The sequence below is a fragment of the Balaenoptera borealis genome (genome assembly GCF_965194805.1).
Source record: "Balaenoptera borealis genome assembly, chromosome: 3".
NCBI lineage: Eukaryota > Metazoa > Chordata > Mammalia > Artiodactyla > Balaenopteridae > Balaenoptera > Balaenoptera borealis.
The window spans coordinates 28795953-28809956 of NC_138866.1; the positions used below are offsets into that span (position 1 = coordinate 28795953).

A 14004-nucleotide genomic window follows, 5' to 3' on the forward strand; every position below is an offset into this window, starting at 1 on the left:
AGGCTTCAGTAGTTGTGGCTCGTGGGCTCTAGAGCGCAGGCTCAGTAGTTGTGGCACGTGGGCTTAGTTGCTCTGCGGCATGTGGGATCTTCCCGGACCAGGGCTCGAACCTGTGTCCCCTGCATTGGCAGGTGGATTCTTAACCACTGCACCACCAGGGAAGCCCAAGATAGATAAACTGAACTTCATCAAAATTGAAAAATTTTATGCATCAAAGGACGTTTTCTTTTGAAGAAAGAAAGTGAAAAGGCAACCCAAAGAATAGCAGAAAATATTTGGAGATCATATATCTAAAGACTAAAACCCAATTTTTAAAATGGGCAAAGGATGTGACTAGGCACTTCTCCAAAGAAGATATACAAATGGCCAATTAGCATATGAAAAGATAGGTGCTCAATATTATTAGTCATTAGGTGCATGCAAATCAAAATCACGAGATATGCTTCACATGTATTAGGTTGGTATAATTTTTTTAAAAGGAAAATAAAGTGATGATGAGCATATGGAAAAATTGAAACTCTCATACATTTTGATGGGAATGTAAAATGGTGCAACACTATGGAAAGCTGTTTGGCAGTTCCTCACAAAGCTAAACATATAATTACCCAGTAATTCTACTCCTAGGCATATACTCAAAGAATTGAAAGCAGGGATTCAAACAGATACTTCTATGTCAGCATTCATTGCAGCATTATTCATAATAACCAAAAGGTGGAAACAACCCAGGTGTCTTGTCAATAGGTGAATGGATGAACAAAATGTGGTATATACATACAATGGAATATTATTCCACCATTAAAAGGAATGAAGTTTTGATATGTGCTACAACATGGATGAACCTTGAAAACGTTATGCTAAGTGAAATAAGCTATACATGAAAGGACAAATATTGTGATTCCACTTATATGACATATCTAAAATAGGCAATTTCATAGAGACAGGAAGTTGATTAGAGATTACCAGGAGCTGAAGGAAGGGAGAACTTGGGAGTCATTGCTTAATGTTTTCAGCGTTTGTGTTTGGAGTGATGAAAAAGTTCAGGAAAATAGGTAGTGGTAATGGTTGTACAACATCGTGAATATAATAAATACCACTGAACTATACACTTAATAGTTTAAATGGCAAATTTTATGTTATATGTATTTCACCACAATTTAAAAAAATTAATTGATGACTCAGTGGTGTATGTTGAGTGAATTGTATGGTACGTGAATTATATCTCAATCTAAAAAAAAAAGTCTGTTTCCTAGACACGTGAATGAAACTGTAGATATCAAAGACTAAGAAAATCTTAAAAGCAACCAGAGAGGGAAAGACAAATTATATACAAATAAAAATATAATGAGTTTACACACCTATCAAGAATGGTCAAAATCCAGAACACTGACAACATCAAATGCTGGTTAAAACGTGGAGCAACAGGAACTGTAATTCATTGCTGGTGGGAATGCAAATGGGACAGCCACTTTAGAAGACTTTAGAAGTTTTCTCATAAAACTAAATATACGGTTACCATATGACCCAGCAATCACACTCAAACCAAATGAGTTGAAAACTTATGTCCACACAAAAACCTGCACACAGATGTTTATAGCCACTTTATTCATAATTGCCAAAACTTGGAAGCAACAAAGATGTCTGTCAGCAGGTGAATGGATAAATAAACTGTGATATGTCCAGACAATGGAACATATGAAAAGACATGGGAAACCTTAAATGCATATTACTAGTGAAAGAAGCCAGCCTGGAAAGGCTACATACTGTATGATTCCAACTCTATGACAGTTCTGGAGAAGGCCAAACTATGGAGAAAGTAAAAAGATCAGTGCTTGCCAGAGTTTAGGGGAGAAGAAGAGATGAATAGGAGGAACATAGAGGATTTTTAGGACAGTGAAACTATTCTGTATGATACTACAGTGGTGGATACATGTCATTATACATTTGTCAAAATCCATAGAATTTACAGCACCAAAAGTAAAACCTAATATAGACTGTGGATAAACTATAGGTTTGTTGATTGTAACGAATGTACCACTCTGGTGTGGAATGTGATAGTGGGGGAAGCTGGGGGGGCAGTTCAGAGGGTATATGGGAACTCGGTACTTTTCTGCTCAGTTTTTCTGTGAACCTAAAACTACTCTAAAAAATAAAGTCTATTAAAAGAACATATATTCACAAATATATACATAAATAATGGGTGTAAAACCAGTTCACAGTAGCAACAAAAATTATTAAATACTTATTCTAGAAAATGTGTATTTGAAGGCTACCTTAAAACTTCAGAGACATAAAAGACTTGAATAAATAGTATTAGATGGAATGGGTCAATATTATGTCAGTTTTTCTCAAATTAACCAGTGAATTTAAGGTAATCTTAATTAAAATCCCAAAGGTTTTATTTGTCAGCAACTGAGCAAAATTACTCCAAAGTTGATCCCAAAGAATAAACATGGGAAATAACCAGGAAAATTCTGTGGGATAAAAATTAGCGAAAGTGATTGTGCCAAAGCAGTTGTTAAAATAATGATCAAAATAGCATCTTGTGCCAAAATAGAAAGAAATATTGGTAGAGCAAAATAGAAAATTCAGGATAATATAATTTTTAAAAATACATATTTGGCATTGAGTCAGTGATCAAGGATAGAGAATAAATTAAAAAACAAAATAACAAATTTTTAAAAATTGATAGTATACATGGCAAGGTACCCAGAATGAGATGTCAGAATTTCTTAAAATGTTAGAACAGCAATGCTGAGAGCTCAATTGCTGAGATTTTACTCTTTCCCAGTACTTGACTTTCTTTACTTATTGGACCAAGAAATTAAGAATATATTATTAGGCTTTGAAGAAAGCCAAGTATCAACATAACATGAAGGAATATTTTCTAGAGCCGAATTCAATCAAAGAATTATTTAAATGGCCATTCATCACTGTCTCCAAGCTGAAAAATACAACTTTCCAGGATTTGAGTGTAATATGTAGTATATCACTGTAGCATCTGACTGAATGATGAAAAGCAGTCTTCAGTGACAAAGTGCTCTATTATTTCTGTGTGTGAGCTCAATCTCAACATCTAGAACTAGTTCACAGAGCCACCAAACACTTGACATTTCTGACAGCCTATAATTTTGAATTAAAATTTTTCTAATCTAGACAAGAAAAAGGAACAGAAGGTATCCAAATTGGGAGGGAAGAGGTAAAATTGTCATTATATGCAGATAGCATGATACTTTATATACAAAACCCTAAAGACTCCACACAGAAACTATTAGAACTGATAAATGAGTTCAGCAAGGTAGCAGAATGCAAGATTAACATACAGAAATCTGTTCCATTTCTTTACACTAACAATGAAATATCAGAAAGTGAAAGTTAAAAAAAAATCCCGTTTAAAATTGCATCAAAAAAGATAAAATACCTGTGAATAAACCTGACTAAGGAGATGAAAAATTTATAGCTGAGAACTATAAAACATTGATGAAGGAAATTGAAGACAATTCAAAGAAATGGAAAGATATCCCATGCTCTTGGATTGAAAGAATTAATATTGTTAAAATGGCCATACTACCCAAAGCAATCTACAGATTTAATGTGATCCCTATCAAATTACCCATGACTTTTTCACAGAACTGGAACACATACTCCTAAAATTTATATGGAACCACAAAAGACCCAGAATTGCCAAAGCAATCCTGAGGAAAAAGAACAAAGCTGGAGGCACAACCCCACCCCCCAACTTCAGACAATGCTACAAAGCTACAGTAATCAAAATAATGTGGTATTGGCATGAAATCAGACATATGGATCAGTGGAACAGAATAGAGAGCCCAGAAATAAACACACACACCTATGGTCAATTAATCTTCAACAAAGGAGGCAAGAATACACATTGGAGAAAAGATAGTCTCTTCAGCAAGTGGTGTTGGGAAAGCTGGACAGCTGCGTGTAAGTCAATGAAGTTAGAACACTCCCTCACACCATACGCAAAAATAAACTCAAAATGGCTTAAAGACTTAAATACAAGACATGACACCATAAAACTCCTAGAAGAGAACATAGGCAAAACATCCTCTGACATAAATCGTAGCAATATTCTCTTAGCTCAGTCTCCCAAGGCAAAAGAAATAAAAGCAAAAGTAAACAAATGGGACTTAAACTTAGAAGATTTTGCACAGCAAAGGAAACCATAGACAAAACGAAAAGACAGCCTATGGGCTGGGAGAAAATATTTGCAAACGATGTGATCAACAAGGGCTTAATTTCCAAAATATACAAACAGTTCATACACCTCAATATCAAAAAACAAACAACCCAATCAAAAGATGAGCAGAAGACCTAAATAGACATTACTCCAAAGAAGACATACAGATGGCCAACAGGCACATGAAAAGATGCTCAACATTGCTGATTATTAGAGAAATGCAGATAAAAACTACCATGAGGTATCACCTCACACCAGTCAGAATGGCCATCATCAAAAAGTCTACAAATAATAAATGCTGGCGAGGGTGTGGAGAAAAGGGAACCCTCCTACACTGTTGGTGGGAATGTAAATTGGTACAGCCACTATGGAGAACAGTATGGAGGTTCCTTAAAAAACTAAAAATACAGTTACCATATGATCTAGCAATCCCACTCCTGGGCATATATCGGGAGAAAACTGTAATTCAAAAAGATACGTGCAGGGACTTCCCTGGTGGTCCAGTGGTTAACCACTCCATGCTTCCACTGCAGGGACACAAGTCCCATCCCTGGTTGGGAAACTAAGATCCCACATGCTGCATGGCGTGGCCAAAAAAAAAAACCCAAAAAGATACATGCACCCCAGTGTTCATAGCAGCACTATTTACAATAGCCAAGACATGGAAGCAACCTAAGTGTCCATCGACAGATGAATGGATAATGGTGATGTGATATATACATACAATGGAATATTACTCAGCCATAAGAAAGAATGAAATAATGCCATTTGCAGCAACATGGATGGACCCAGAGATTTTCATACTAAGTGAAGAAGTCAGACAGGGAAAGACAAATATTATATGATATCACTTATATGTGGAATCTAAAAAAATGATACAAATGAACTTATTCACAAAACAGACTCACAGACATAGAAAATGTACTTACAGTTACCAGGTGGTAAAGGGGAAGGGAGGAATAAATTAGGAGTTTGGGATTAACAAATGCACACTACTATGTATAAAATAGATAACCAACAAGGACCTACTGTATAGCACAGGGAACTATTCAATATCTTGTAATAACCTATAATGGAAAAGAATCTGAAAAGGAATATATATAATATATATTATATATAACTGAATGTATATATTATTTGATTCACTTAAAAGTGAGCATTCTTGCTATTTTTTATAATGTTTATTCAAAATTATAGCTGTTACAATTCTTTAATGTCCTTAGTCTATGATCTTTATGATTGATACCTCAGGTATTTTGTTACCTAAAGTCTAACAGTTTCCTAAATTGATTTTAATATGTTGGTTTTATGCATTTATTCAGTATTGAAAAGATAGGGATAAAAATGAAAAATTCAGTATATGAGCATTATAGGCCTGTCCTGGGTCAGGCTGCTTGGGTTTGAGCATTCACTAGCTGAATGGTTTTGGGGAAGTTACTTAAACTCTCCATGCCTGTGTTTCATAGGGCACTGGTTATTGTGCTCATGAATTACTACTGTTTCATCTTCATCCAGGGCCAAATGGTGGGAGATTCAGAGAGGGGGGAAAAAGCAGAAGTGGGGGTGGGGGTGTTGGCTCACCTTCCTGGAATCACAGTCTCTTTAAACAGAGGACAGCTGCCTTTTCTCAGAGGTGCGTGGCTCTTGCAGGTTTCCCTTGCTGCTACCACTGACACCACCACGGAATTTCCTGGGGACTGGGGTGTGAAAGTTCAAAAAAAGATAAATAAAAGGGAAGGGGATTCCTATACTCTCTGAGGATAAGGAGTTACCTTACCTGGTCCTTGGGCCAGAACTAGAGTGCTTTTCCCAGAGTTCTGTCTGTGCCATAGCACTCACTTGGATATCTGACTGTGTTAAGTTCAGGCTGGAGGTACCAAAGGGGAGGAGGGGCAGGGAAGGTAAACTCCCTGCCAGTTCAGAAATACCTTGAATTCTGGTATTCTTCTCTGATTCATCTTATACTCTTTACAGAGAACTCAAATAGGTGCTTCCATGTATTCTGTTCTGGTTTTATGGTTTCATTCAGAGGGTGGGACAGGGTAAAGTATGTCTACTCCATCTTACCCAGAACCAGACTCTAAATTTCCTTTTAAAAGAGAGCACTTGTGATATTGCCATCATCCTTTGTGCTTTCTAACCCAAGACTATTCCCATACTAAGGTACAATTTGAATAATATTACTACCTTGCAAAAACAAACCAAATACAGCTTTATTAGCTCTCCATTGCCTCTAGGATTAAGTACAGACTCATTTCAGTGTTCAAATTCCCCAGCTGCATATACCTCATATTCTTGCCAGACAGGAATATTTGCTGATATATAGTTATTCTATTATACACCTATAGCTTTTGTTAAATTCTACCTGCCTAAAATAGTTTCCCAACCTTTCCAATACAGCTTCTTCAAGTTCTGCACATCTTCTAAAGCTCAGATGCCCTACCTTCTTGAAATTTTAGTTTTCTGCCCTGTTCTTATGTGCTTCCCATAAAAGGAGTATGTGATCTCTTCAGCCCTTGAGTAACTGTTATTTTTATTTGTACCTTATCAATACACACACACACACACACACACACACACACACACACACACACATTGTTCTAGGACTATTTTTATGTCTAGAGATATAGTAACTGTGTCTAGCATAGGCTGTTATGCCTCAGATCCAATAGATTCAGGTAGCATTTAGTGCTTATCATGTACTTTTTCACCTACGCCTCTATAACAGCTCTTGGAGACCTTTATTCTAAATCTCAGTCACATGAGGACACTGAGGGTAAGTAAAGTAACATTACCTTAACTCTTCTATAATGGCTGTGAGTTTCTTGAGTGCAGGAATTTTAATATTCAATTTTCTACCATGTAATATCTACCATATAGTAGCTACTCAGTAAACAGCAATAGCCGTAACTTTTCTCTTCTTTCTACAGTACCTTGGGCATGTAGAAGTTGATGAATCAAGAGGAATGCACATCTGTGAAGATGCTGTAAAAAGATTGAAAGCTGTATGTATTTGATGGTTGCCAGTGTTGATCTATATGCTGTAAATATTTTCTCAAAAGATTTTGCTTAGTAAATTTTAGTGACCCACTATCCAGTAAGAACAGTGTTTCTCTTAAGGCAAAAGATGTGGGCTCATTAATAAAGAGCATTTCATGTTGTCCATCCAAAGGTGTAAGTTACAATGACCAACTTCTTCAATTTAGGCCAGACATTATCTAAAAGATACTTTTAATTCAGAACCCATATTAAACAAGTGGTATGAATTCTTATAGATGAATAATATTCTAAAACCAGGATAAAACTATTACAGTTAGTCTTTTAACCTAACTGTGACAACTGGGTTATAAATTACTGATTTTAAATCTATAAGAAACAGCTTTCCAGGAAAACGTATAAAATAGAGATATCTGTGTTGACGGCTGGTGAGGTTTACATTTTGGGGAGACTTAATTATCATTACTGCTACTCCCCAGTTTCCTTCTCTATACTTCTCTAACATAAACAATGTATTTCCCTGCCTTTTGCACAAACTTCAGCATACTTGAAATGGAGAGTCCTTTTCCAGGATAAATAATGTCTGTTTTGCCTATTATGCCGTAGAACACATCCCAGGCACATGCCTGTGTATTTAATAAAAGGAGAGAATGAGTTCAGAGTTTATAAAGGTTCAGATTAAAGTGTTAACTTCATATTTTGGATAGGTTTGAAGAATGTTTCTTAAATTCTGACAGCCCTCTTCACAACCTTCTCTCCAATGTGTGGCCTTTCCCCCCTTTGCTGTGAAAGCTTTAAGCATTACTTCTGCATGCCCTTGCCCCAGAACAGCATTAAATACTTGTTGCTTTGGGTTTGCTGGTATGGTGGGCTGCCACAAGTTTGGCTACTAATGAGTGCTTTTTTTCCCCCTCAATTTGCTTAATCAAAACTTTTCTGCTTCTTGGTACGTTCTATATGACCTCTTATATACAATTCCTCAATATAAAAGATATAAAATCAAGGAAGCAACCAACTCAGAGAAGTGGATTATGTTTTCGAACAAATGTCTGAATCTATTATAGAAAGGAGAGGAGGAGAAAAATAACTGATTATGGTATGCAAAAAACTAAAAAACAAAACAAAACAATATATAGACACACATACATACCCTTTACTGCAGATTTTGGTCATTTAAATTCTTAAATGTTTGAAGCCCTTCTTAGTCTATCTGTGCTCTCCATTTAATCATCATTAATGTTAAAGGGACTTTATATAATAATTTATAGACTTGCCATGTCTACCTAAATATAGTCCCCAGTTAAACACAGCCTCAGATAATGCAGTTTTCCAGGAAATTTAAAGTCAATCTCTTATTTAACAAAATAATTCTAAGTTCACTAATAGAATAAGATTTTCTAAGAACATTTTAAAAAGTAATGCAGTGATTTGCCCTACTAGTCATTAAACATCATAATGCTAATAACTGAAAACAACAGATGAATCAGTGAATAGACTAGATAGACCTGAAACAAACCTTAAATAGTTATTAAAATCTTAGAGCCTACATAAACTTAACATTTGGAAGGTCACTGTGGAATGAGCCTTTGGAAAGTCTTAATTCAGCATATGGCTTCACGTTTACTCTCTAAATAAGGAAAAACTAGGGATGGTTTACGTTTGCCCAGAAGATAATTAAGAAGTGGTATTTAGTTGTTTAATGAGCAGTCAGTCCTCTTCACTGTCTAGTTTTCTTTAACCTACTTTTAATTAGAAACCTCTCTTTATTACATAGGTAGTATACGTTCATTCTGTAAAATACAAATGAACAAAAACAGTACATAAAATCTCTTGCAGTCCCAGAGATAGCCACTATTCACTGTCTAGTTTTATTTTTTTTTATTTATTTATTTTTTATAAGGGCAGAGTACCTGCCTCTTTTTAAAAATTATTTATTTATTTATTTATTTATTTTTGGCTGCGTTGGGTCTTCATTGCTGTGCCCGGGCCCTCTCTAGTTGCGGCGAGCAGGGGCTACTCTTCGTTGCGGTGCGTGGGCTTCTCATTGCAGTGGCTTCTCTTGTTGCGGAACATGGGCTCTAGGTGTGCGGGCTTCCATAGTTGTGGCACACGGGCTCCAGACGCGCAGGCTCAGTAGTTGTGGCACATGGGCTTAGTTGCTCCGCGGCATGTGGGATCTTCCCGGACCAGGGCTCGAACCCGTGTCCCCTGCATTGGCAGGTGGATTGTTAACCACTGAGCCACCAGGGAAGCCCTGTCTAGTTTTAAAACTGATTTTTTAGTTGAGTGAATTTTTTTGTTTTATTTTACCTTTTGGTTTTTAACCAAGGAAATTGTAAACTATAAGCATGATTATTTGAGATACAGGACTTATTTAAATATTAAAATTATTGAAAAAATGAGTTTTTATCTTTACCAGAAATAGGAACCAAATTGCTGTTTGAAAAATTATATCTATGCCTGGAACAGTGTCTGGCACATGGTAGCCACTCAAAAAATATTTCTGGAATAAATATACAGAAAACAATTCAGTCCTCAATATGGGGTCAAATTGAATTTCGTAGTAATCATCATAACAATATGTTATATTTAATGTTTAAAGTTTATGAAACCCTTTTGCATATCTCTAAAAGATCCTTATTTCCCTGTGGTCTCTTACAACTAAAATGAAATTGTGCATGTTTGGATTGCTTTTCTGGACATACTTAAACTTTTGAACTTTGAAGGAAGATTGACCACTTCTGACTTTTGATTCAAGAAGTTCTTTAAAATTTTTCTGACTAACCCTACCCAGAAGACTTGGAGCAAGTGTTGTATAATAATTTTGCACAGGCAAACAGGTATTTTTAAAAATAAGATTGAAGTTTTGGGAGACTAGTGCCATTTTCCTATTTATTATACTCACTGAAACTTCCCCTTCTATTAATACCCTTTCTAATGCTGTATGAAAAAGGCTGCAGAAAGTTGGAAGTCTTCAGATGTTGTTCATCTCAGATCATGTTAGTCCACAAAAATTCATGCTTTTTGTCTTCTTTTCATATTTTTACTATACAGAAATTTGTAGATGCCTTTTTCCCTTCTTTTACCGAACATTCATCTAACAAACATGTATAATCTACTGTGCCAGATGCTTATATTGTGCCAAAAGCTATGTGTCTGGAGATGTTTGTTTATTTTCATAGATGATAAATATTCCTCTTATCGTTTCAAATAAATGGAAGCAAATGTAAAAATGTACAGACCTACAGATTAAAGAAGAAATAGCATGTCTGGAACAAGTTTGAATGCCAAAAAAGTTTTAAAATTTAAAGAATTATGTAGCTCAGATGTAGCAGTTAAATAGGAAAACAAACATCTTAAACCTATCACTCAAATGATCTTTGAACTAAAAATGTAACATTCTAGCACTTTTTAAATTTGTGTGGACTTGAAGAAGCAGGATAATTTGCAAGTACAGTTTTTTTTTTTTCCTTCCAAGTAGTCCCTTACAATTTAGGATTACTTTAACTTCAGTTAGAAGTTATCAGCATACTTAATATTTTCAAATGAAAAGGTATTGTAACTAAACAACATATGCTTCTCAGAGCATAAATATGTTTAATTTTTTTTTACTTTATATGTATAAAGTTAGTTACAGTTATTTGCAATTCATTTACTTTGTGGCGTAATTTTACCAGTTAGCCACTTAGGGACTTAGATTATATAGGATAAATGACAGAAATGACTATAGCCCATTTTCAGTGCCTTAATGGCAGAGTTAGTTGCAGGGGGAGGAGTACTGTCATTTATCAATCTATTTTGTAAAAAGTGTATTGGGCCTTAGGTTATCTTGCTTGATACTGGTGCAAGATGCCTTTCCTTTTAAAATGTCTTTTCTTCCCATTATCTCTGTAAGTGTCTCTCCCTCTCTGTCTTGGTTTTAGACTAGTTTCATTACACTACCAGTTTCTAATATGTTGATTTTTTATTCGCTATTTGATAAATTTGTTTTAATGTATGTTCTTGTTTTAGCAGGTAAAAGAATCATAATTTTTTTTAAATTAATATTATTCTCTAATAACTGTCTTTTGATGCATTTTGCACGTCAACTTTTTTCATTAACATCTGAGGTCTTTTATAAATAGAAGGCAAACTCCATGTTTAACAGGAGCTTTTCTGGGAGCTAAATTAAATATTAACGAATCTCCTTCCCGCATCTTCCTATCCCTAAAGAATGGTGAATCTTTTAACTTGGGCTGCATCTTTTAAAAGCTGGTGGTTACCTAAAAGTCTAACGAAACTAGGGTCACCAAACTTGGCAGCAGAAATAAGCTTAGTCTTATTGTGATAACTATCCCAATTACCTTATTATATTTCTAGCTTAAGTTCAAAACATTTTGTGGATATATTTGATGCTGTTTGTGATTTTCAAAACCTAGAGAAAAAACAAACCATTCAGTGTTTGAGAGTATTGAATGAGTTTTATGAGTCAAATTTCTGTAGAGTTGTCTTTTCTAGACATTTATTCACTATTAATAATGGATTATAAAAGGTAAAGGCTTAAAGTATAGTTCAACCAAAACTAGGAAATGTTAAAGTTAAGCTAGCTTGGGTGAGTTAGAACTCATCTACTTCGCGTAAGTTCTTCAGATTTTAAATGGTGGCCAGTTTTCAAAATTTGTATATGCTTAAAAATTGGTGCTGGGACCACAGACAGTTGTGTCTCTCTTACCTACGTAGTTTTAGAATTGTATACTTATAACTGTCAGTACAAATTTCTTTCTTCTAAAACAGTAGCATTTAAAAAGAAAACAACCCTATTCTTCAAATTTTAGTTGTAGTTAACAGATGTGGTTTGGTTCTCAAATGTATTAGTTTTCTCAGCTCCAGTGAAAGCATTGGCCATGTGTTCTTTATAGATGATTTATTCTGTGTTTGAAATAGAACATATCTATTATTTCCCCACGATTGCTATGGAATCGATCAGCACACACATACATACAAACCTATCCTAATGCATAAGTAAGAATTCTCTAAGTGACATCTTGAACTCAGCAAGAAAAAGTCTGACAAGGACCCTCCCTTCACACTCATAATTTAAGTGTAGCATTTTTTAATGTTACTTTGTGATCATTTGAGTGTGGACTGGTTTTTTCATTGGTGACTTCCACATATTTGACCACTGATTTTAAATTGAAAAATGTATGTGAACCAATCAATTTACCACTCACTATTATGAAAATTTAAATGCAAATCTCACAAACCAGTATGTCCTAGTCTTTTTCTCTGCTGCCAAATTTGAATAATCTCTGTTTTAAAAGTCAGTAGAGAATGCTAAAGTAACTAGTTGCTCTGCATGGATACAGGTTCTGATTTCTTCTCCTTCTGCGGATTCTTAGGCCATACAGTATGTTTCGCTGCGTTTTCATGCACCCTTCCTTTTTCCCTGTCACTCCTGGTATGGATAACTCTTTAAAACTCTCACTCCCTTCCCCTTCTCCTACTTTGCCCTTCACCCAACCTCTGTATGTGCTTATTGCTGTGAAACCCTGGGACATTTAGCCCATACAATAATAGCGCTCGACTTGTCCCCCTGTTCCTCCAGGAAAGGAAGTTCTTCAAAGGCTTCTTTGGAAAAGTAAGTTTGATGCCACATTCATGCTTGCTTTATAAGGAGTTACACCCCTAGTATAGCACTGACACATTTTTTGAAAAAGAAGTACAGCTTTGGTTTCTTTGTAATACAGGAATTGATTTGACTAAGTATGGAAATTAATGAATTGGAAAGCTGCTATCTATGATATTACCTGTATGTCTGTTGATACTAAATCTGATGATTCCTAGGAAAGTCCAATAAATAAATCAAGTAGGTTAGAAAAGAATTGCTTCCTCAAGACTAGGTGTTAAAATAAATTTAATTTGATCTTGCAAAATTGTTCATATTAGCATATTTGTTGAGTTTTTTAACAAGTAAGTTTTACTTAGTGTTCAATATTGACAGAGAAGTGGGAAGAAATACTAAATTCAAGTGAAAATTAAATGTATCCCAAATTTTACATTCATTGCTATTACTTTTTTTCAATCTAAGTTAAATTTCAGGTGAAGTAAGTGAAAGTACATAAACTTATCTTTGGGGATCCTATGCTTTTTAACCTGGGATGGTAACCTAAGAAAAACTATCTTAATTAGTAGTCTACCAAATGTCTGTCATATGTGGAATGTTCTTTATGTAGATGCTTTTCAAAGAATACTTGTTCAATGTTCAGATTTCCTTAGAATTAAGAATATATAGGATGGGACTTCCCTGGTGGCGCAGTGGTTAAGAATCCGCCTGCCAATGCAGGAGACATGGGTTCAATCCCTGGTCCAGGAAGGTCCCACATGCCGCGGAGCAACTAAGCCCGTGTACCACAACTACTGAAGCCCACGCGCCTAAAGCCCGTGCTCCGCAACAAGAGAAGCCACTGCAATGAGAAGCCTGCGTACCGCAACGAAGAGTAGCCCTCACTCAACGCAACTACAGAAAGCCCACGTGCAGCAACAAAGATCCAACACAACCAAAAATAAAATAAATAAATAAAAATAAAAAAAATATATATATATAGGATGACAGTACAGAAATAGATAAATACATTTCTAACATTTTTGAGTAAGTGCTACGAAATAAGTCAGACTGAGACAGTATAAGAAAAAACTACTGTCACTGTATAACTGAGTGTACATTACTAAAAGTTTATGTGAATATGAAAATCCCATCACAGTTCGTTTTTCACTGGGTGGTTTTTTTACTTTAAAGGACGATTTTTTTTTTTCTGGCCCTGCCATGT

At 35.3% G+C, this 14004-nt stretch overlaps 1 protein-coding gene across 15 annotated transcripts in view; it reads left to right on the forward strand.

The window, feature by feature from the left end:
• Positions 1-14004, forward strand: part of NUMB (NUMB endocytic adaptor protein) — a 182354-nt gene that overhangs the window by 137914 nt on the left and 30436 nt on the right. For 11 of the 15 annotated variants that reach the window (XM_082383895.1, XM_082383886.1, XM_082383900.1 and 8 more), the window contains 2 exons: positions 7132-7206; positions 12783-12815. In XM_082383895.1, the coding sequence (XP_082240021.1) occupies positions 7132-7206; positions 12783-12815 (108 nt within the window). The remainder of the gene's footprint in view (positions 1-7131; positions 7207-12782; positions 12816-14004) is intronic. The other 4 variants (XM_082383897.1, XM_082383899.1, XM_082383890.1 and 1 more) reach the window with 1 other exon arrangement.